The 7,085-nt window shown below is 41.9% G+C and overlaps 1 protein-coding gene across 2 annotated transcripts; it reads right to left on the bottom strand.

The window, feature by feature from the left end:
• Positions 1–1,947: 1,947 nt before the first annotated feature.
• Positions 1,948–4,569, bottom strand: NQO1 (NAD(P)H quinone dehydrogenase 1). 2 transcript variants are annotated; one of them, XM_079723647.1, is made up of 4 exons: positions 4,446–4,569; positions 4,207–4,337; positions 2,431–2,654; positions 1,948–2,211 (listed from the first exon to the last, which is right to left on the bottom strand). In XM_079723647.1, exons 1-4 carry the CDS (start codon positions 4,552–4,554, stop codon positions 2,049–2,051), a joined length of 627 nt encoding a protein of 208 aa, XP_079579773.1. In that variant the 5' UTR covers positions 4,555–4,569; the 3' UTR covers positions 1,948–2,048. The 2 variants fall into 2 exon arrangements, with proteins under 2 accessions (XP_079579773.1, XP_079579774.1); XM_079723648.1 differs by having other exon boundaries at positions 2,431–2,573.
• Between the last annotated feature and the right edge of the window lie 2,516 nt (positions 4,570–7,085).

Here is a 7,085-nt window from a genome sequence, read left to right as displayed (position 1 = left end):
ATTTGTTCTTCTCTCGTTCTTTACTAGAATGCAAACTTCATGAGGCTAGGTTTTTTTGTCTGCTGTATTCCCAGTGCCTCTAGAAGAATGCCTGGCCCATTGATTAGATAAATCAGAATAAATCAGGCAAATCAGAATAAATATTGCTCCTTGGCATTTGTTTATTGCATTCTGTGTTTTTCTTGATTTCTATACCACTCTCTTTCCTGGATCTCCTTAAATGTCCTTTAAATTCCCTGAGAGAATCTTAGTAGATTCCCTTGCGATTCAGAATGAAGCAGCCCTATTGGGCAAGCTCTCAAGCCAGGTCACCATATAGGCTTCTGGCCACAATTTATCACTGAATCGTCTGATCGCTTCTTCCCCAGTAGATTCCACTTTTGCCTGAATGCCTCTGTCACTAGCTCCTCTGAAACCAGTGAGTGTGGGTCTGTTTTGTAGAAATGGATTTTATTTATTTCATTTGGAACTTTTAGAAATTTACATAAAACTGCAGTGAAGATGAAAGCAACAGTAAATATTTTCAAATGTTTTCAAACTGAAGCACCCAGCCATCTGCCATTGTGGATATTGTGGAAAGAATACCCAGTGCCTGCTGGCATCTGGCACATGAGGTTCTCCAGCCTGATGCCATCATTTCCTTGGCAGGTAAGAGGCTGTTCCCAGTTTCATGCAACCTTGCTTTGCATCATTTTCTCATGTTTTCTTTCTATGCACCACAAGAGGGCGTTCTTTCATCATTTTCTACTTAAGTTATACCAACAGTGAGTAGAGATGCACCTCAGTCATTTAAATAGGAAGTTAGAATGTTAACGTCAAAATTGTTCACCAAAGTTAATGAGACTCTAGGCTCACAATTTTGTCCCTAAATTCATGAAACCAAAACACATCCTTAAAAGGCAAGTCATCAGTTTAGCAATGATACAGGAAGAACTTCCAGAAGGTTAGCTACATGGATCTGAAATAAAGTACTGTTTGTGGCAAGCTGTTTTTAGATACTGGGAGTACTGTTTCCTTTCGTGAATTCATTCATTGTAGCAGATGTAGTGTTTAGAGGTGTTGGTTTATTTGCAGACATTAAATTAGAAGATTAAAGTAAAGAGGGTTTTTTTAGCTTTTCATTTCAAGGTGTCTGTGTGCACTGTATAGAAACAACAAAAGCTGAAGGAGAATGACACTCATATTAGGCATAATAGTCATTGTGTAGTAATTAAAGCCAATATATATCATAAACAAGCAGAGAGTAGTAATTACTAAACAAGTCCCTTAGGTCAGACAGATTTCGTCATTTCTTTCTCTGAGCAATTCCCTTCTGCCATAAACCACAGAGAGGTAATTAAAAGAAAAATAGATCATTGAGGAGTTGGATGCTCTCTAGCCAGATTTATTCCTAAAAATGTATCTCTAAAGAGAGGAATTAAGTTGTGTAGAGGACCTTAAAGAATACTGTCTGGGATCTTTCTACACCCTTCTCTCTGGCTTTACAGCCTAAGCCTGAGAGGCCTTTTGAGCCTAATCAGATTTTGCCATGATAGCAGTTGGTTACATTTGGGACTTCCCTGGTGGTTTAGTGGTTAAGAATCCGCCTGCCAATGCAGGGGACACGGGTTCGAGCCCTGGTCCGGGAAGATCCCAAGTGCTGCGGAGCAACTAAGCCCATGTGTCACTACTAAGCCTGTGCTCTAGAGCCCACGTGCCACAACTACTGAGCCCGCGTGCCACAACTACTGAAGCCCATGTGCCTAGGGCCCGTGCTGCACAAGAGAAGCCACTGCAATGAGAAGCCCGTGCACCGCAACGAAGAGTAGCCCCCACTCGCCGCAACAAAGACCCAACACAGCCATAAAAAATAAATTAATAAATTAAAAAAAAAACAGAATCGGTTATGTTTAACAAAACTATACAAAAATGTATGAATATAGTCTGTTCTATCCATTCCTTGTGGAAAAAGAAAAACACAAATCTTAAGAACTAAAGCAAGTCAAGGAACCCCAAGAAAGAAATCTAGATTTGGCTATATTTTAGAAGGAAATCAAGTCTTGTGAATCTTATTTTCTCGCTTTGATCTGGTTGTCTGTCGGGATGGACTTGCCCAAGTGATGGCCCACTGAAAGGCCAAATTTCTTATTTTTCTGTTCATCCTGTACCTCCTTTTTCATTAAGAATCCTGCCTGGAAGTTTAGGTCAAAGAGGCTACTTGGGGGGGCTTCCCTGGTGGCGCAGTGGTTGAGAGTCCGCCTGCCGATGCAGGGGACACGGGTTCGTGCCCCGGTCGGGGAGGATCCCACATGCCGCGGAGCGGCTGGGCCCGTGAGCCATGGCCGCTGGGCCTGCGCGTCCGGAGCCTGTGCTCCGCAACGGGAGAGGCCCCAGCAGTGAGAGGCCTGCAAAAAAAAAAAAAAAAGAAAGAGGCTACTTGGAGCAAAATACAGTAGCATCTCATCCCAAATATTCTCCAGGCGTTTCTTCCATCCTTCCAGGATCTGAATTCGGACATCCTCGAGAGTGTGCCCAATGCTATATGTCAGTTGAGGTTCCAAGACTTGGAAGCCACAGAAATGCAGAGTGCCACTCTGGGGATACACAAAGCACAGAGGTGAGTCACAGATCAAACCCCACAGACCTTGTACCATATACAAACAACAAAAGTTAATCTGTCAAGTTGACTGACCAAGGACAATAATTTTCTTTTCTTTAAAATTTTCTTTTCTTGAATGTGCTAACTCCTCCAGAAGGGATGACATGTCCTGAAGAAAGTTCGCCCCTCAGTGACATCATGGGCAGCAGCTAAGCACCCTAAGTCTTCTATTTTGGGGGTGTTCCCCATCTGACCTCTTTGTCCTCTGTCCCACAGTTTCCCCTGCAGTGGTTTGGAGTCCCTGCCATCCTGAAAGTCTGGTTTGAGTGAGTGCTCATAGGCGAGTTTACTTACTCGTATGCTGCCGTGTATGACAAGGGACCTTTCCGGGTAGGTTGATGGTTCTGCTTTTTCTAACACCTGGATTCTAGGTAGATTCTGTCCTGAGGCAGAGTTTTGAGCACAGTTAGATGCCAAAATCAGGCTCCAGGTCCCTTTGGGAGAGATGCATGTCTCTCCCAAAATTTTTAATAGATATTTTCATAGATATTTTGACATGATGTTCAGGATTTTCTTTAAAATACACCAGGAAATAACAGGGGTGAGGGGATACTGAGAGTTAAAGCTGGATGGTGGATGCATCATTATACTATTTTCTCTTCTTTATGTATGTTTGAAATTGTCCATAATAAAAAAGTCAGTCTGTCTTCATTTTGCAGACACCCAAAACTATACAAGAAACATTTTTAGAGCTCCTGGATTACAAGCCTAGATACATGCCTAGCAGTGTGGGGAGATAGATTAAAAAACAACAAATAACTCCACCTAGGCACCAGCAGTCAGCACTGATTTTGTGTTACCATGACAACCTTCACCTGATTTGCCACATCCAGGAGTATGGAATCCTGGGCCTGCCCCTCTGTGTACCATCTTCCAGGCTGGTACTTCTGCAGAGTCATACTGTGAGGCTCAAAGGAGCCAATGTATGAAGTAACAAACAGATGGGAGGGGGGACCTTTGTGTTCTTTTCCCTGGGGCTGTTTCATTAACTTCCTGTCACCAAGGAGATGTGGAAGGTAATGACTTTTCTTTTACAGAATAAGAAGGCAGTGCTTTCCATCTCCACTGGTGGCAGTGGCTCCATGTACTCTCTGCAGGGTATCCACGGGGACATGAATATCATTCTCTGCCCAATTCAGGTATCTCGTTTTCAGTGACCCTTCAGGGGTATTAATGAACTTTCTCTGGAGTCCAAATCCTCCAGATAGCAGCTCCACAAACTATTTTCAGGGTGCTTATGGAGATGGGGGCGGGGGAGAATTGCAAACTTGAGTGATTCCACAAGAAATAACTAACTGAAGAAAAAGATTAAACATACTGGGGAAAAAAAGCTCAAGGCTCAAATGTCATCTCTGCCATCACAGTCATATTTTCAAACAGTAATACAGCCAGATTCACGACATCTGTAAATCTGTGTAATACTGCGCCTTTGAAGTAATCACCCTTCTCTACAGAGAATGCTGTCAAGTGGCTGTTACTTTCCTAAGATTACATAGCTAATTAGGTGCCAGGTTTAGGACAATAAGAACGCAAGTGTCCCAACACCCCTTTTGATGTCTTAACCACACCTGAAAAATCACAAGGTCTGTGGCTTGCGGCTTCTTTTGTTCGGCCACAGTATCTGGGCTCAGACGGCCTTCTTTATAAGCCAGAACAGACTCGGCAGGATACTGAGAGTTCCCGGGGTCCTCCAGTTTACCTGCAGAGAGGAAAAAGAGGCTGACGCCAGAGGGGCCAAGGTGGGGCCAGAAAACCCACAGGCGAGAAGATCCACAAAGACCTAATTAAAGGGGAGAGCTGCTCCCACCTGTGATGTTGTTTCTGGAGATGACAGGATTGAAGTTCATGGCATACAGGTCCAACACAGTGACCTCCCATCCTTTCCTCTTCAAAGCCTCTACGGCAGCCTCCTTCATGGCATAGTTGAAGGATGTCCTCTCTGAGTGGGCCAGTAGGATCAGTGCTTTTCTAACTATTTAGACACACACAAGGAACATGGAGAAAATCAGTCACCAACCAGCAAAGCTCTGGCTACAGGTGAGCCCAGCTGGGATCCATAATGGAAGATGTGACTTTGTTAGACATTGGGTTATGCAATCCATCCACTGCATCAAAAAATACATTTTCTCCTTACAAGTACCAACAATCAAAGGAGGCATTTTAACTCACTGGGAAAACAGTGGCTAATTTAATAAATGGTGTTGGCATACTTAAGCAGCCATCTGCATGAAAATAAAATTATCCCCTTAGAAAACTAATGTAAGGTGCTAGAAGTCAGTATAGCAGTTACCCTCCATCAGGGGATAGTGACTGGAAGGGGACAAATGGGCTTTTGGGATGCTGGCCGTATTCTATTTCTTGATCTGGGTGCAGATTACACAAGTGTGTGTTCAGTTTGTGAAAATTCACTTAGAACTTGTGCGCTTTTCAGTGTGTCTATTGTATTAAAGTTTTGGGTTTTAACTATCCCACTAACACACCACATACAGCAACAATTTGCTGGCAGATTAAAGATCTACATTTTAAAAAATGAAACTATTAGAATAGTATGGGATAGGGAACCCTCTTGCACTGTTGGTGGGAATGTAAATTGATACAGCCACTATGGAGATCAGTATGGAGGTTCCTTAAAAAACTAAAAATAGAATTACCATATGATCCAGCAATCACACTGCTGGGCATATACCCAGAGAAAACCATAATTCAAAAAGACACATGTACCCCAATGTTCATTCCAGCACTACTACAATAGCCAGGTCATGGAAGCAACCTAAATGCCCATCGACAGACGAATGGATAAAGAAGATGTGGTACATATATACAATGGAATATTACTCAGCCATAAAAAGGAACAAAATTGGGTCATTTGTTGAGACGTGGATGGATCTAGAGACTGTCATACAGAGTCAAGTAAGTCAGAAAGAGAAAAATATCGTATATTAACGCATATATGTGGAACCTAGAAAAATGGTACAGATGAACCAGTTTGCAGGGCAGAAATTGAAACAGATGTAGAGGACAAACGTATGGACATCAAGGGGGGAAAGCGGTGGGTGGTGGTGGTGGTGTGATGAATTGGGTGATTGGGATTGACATGTATACACTGATGTGTATAAAATTGATGACTAATAAGAACTTGCTGTATAAAAAAATAAAATTCAAAAATTCAAAAAAAAAAAGAAGAAAACAACCCACCAAAAAAAAAAAGAATAGTATAGGATGCTTTGTGCACTCTGTTGCTTTATGTCTCATTTTTTTTTTTTTTTTAGAAATTCTTTATTTATTTTTGTTTGTTTGTTTTCTTTTGCGGTACGCGGGCCTCTCACTGCTGTGGCCTCTCCCGTTGCGGAGCACAGGCTCCGGACACGCAGGCTCAGCGGCCATGGCTCATGGGCCCAGCCGCTCCGCGGCATGTGGCACCTTCCCGGACCAGGGCACGAACCCGTGTCCCCTGCATCGGCAGGCGGACTCTCAACCACTGTGCCACCAGGGAAGCCCTATGTCTCATTTTTAATTGAACATTAAGGGATTGCAGTATTTTAATCATAACTCTTGCCAATATCTTTATCTAGAGGCCTGTTGCCATTTTTGTCTTTTATGAAATTTTTGTCACCAAGAAAGGCAGGATTACATTTTTCCCTTCCAGACTGAGTTGGTGTAGTGTATTCTTGGTTGTCAAAATACTCATAGCTTTGGGACTTTAAAATGGTAGATATTCATGATGTGTGAAAAAGCATGATACATAACTGTATGGTCTTATTTACATAAAAATGGATGCTTAGTTGTGTAGCTACCTACATAAACAAGACCTAGAAGGACACATCAAACAGTAAACTATTTGTGATTATGGATAACTTTGTTTTTTGCTTCTAATGTTTTTTGGTTCCTGTTATGCACATGTTAACTTTTAAGACATAAATGTTATTTTAAAAACCTTAAAAAAAGTAGTATGGGATGAAAGGGAGAATTTGTATAACCTCTGGATAGAGGATACTTTTTAAGAAAGACTAGAGATTCAGAAACCATGAAGGAAAAGCCTGAGAGATAAAGCCACATAAACATCAAAAATTTGTATTTAACAAAAGGTCCTATAAACAGAAGCAAAAGACAATCAGGAGAAGATATCCAGAACTCATCACAAAGAGTTAAAATCCCAAAGAATGCCTACAAATAATTAGGTAAAGACAATGCAATAAAAGAAAAAGTCAAGGATATGAACACATGATTCAGGGCAGGAAATTGCAAACAACAATAAACAAATGAGAAGGTGCCCTGTCAGGCCTGCAAGGAAAAGCAAATTAAAATAAGGCATGATGGGACTTCCCTGGTGGTCCAGTGGTTAAGACTCCACACTTCCACTGCAGTGGGCACGGGTTCGATCTCTGCTCAGAGAACTAAGATCCCACATGCCACGTGGTGCAGCAAAAAATAAATAAAATAAAAATAA

Source organism: Hyperoodon ampullatus (assembly GCF_949752795.1).
Source record: "Hyperoodon ampullatus genome assembly, chromosome: 18".
Lineage (NCBI taxonomy): Eukaryota > Metazoa > Chordata > Mammalia > Artiodactyla > Ziphiidae > Hyperoodon > Hyperoodon ampullatus.
This window is presented reverse-complemented; position numbering and strand designations above follow the sequence as displayed.

Coding starts and splice junctions, on each gene's coding strand:
- NQO1 (XM_079723647.1), bottom strand. CDS start 4,554: ATGAAGGAGGCTGCCGTAGAGGCTTTGAAGAGGAAAGGATGGGAGGTC. Junction 2,655..4,206: donor CAGACCTTGTGATTTTTCAG/GTGTGGTTAAGA, acceptor TCAACTTGACAG/ATTAACTTTTGTTGTTTGTA. Junction 2,212..2,430: donor ATTTGGGATGAGATGCTACT/GTATTTTGCTCC, acceptor CTGCGCCACCAG/GGAAGCCCCCCCAAGTAGCC.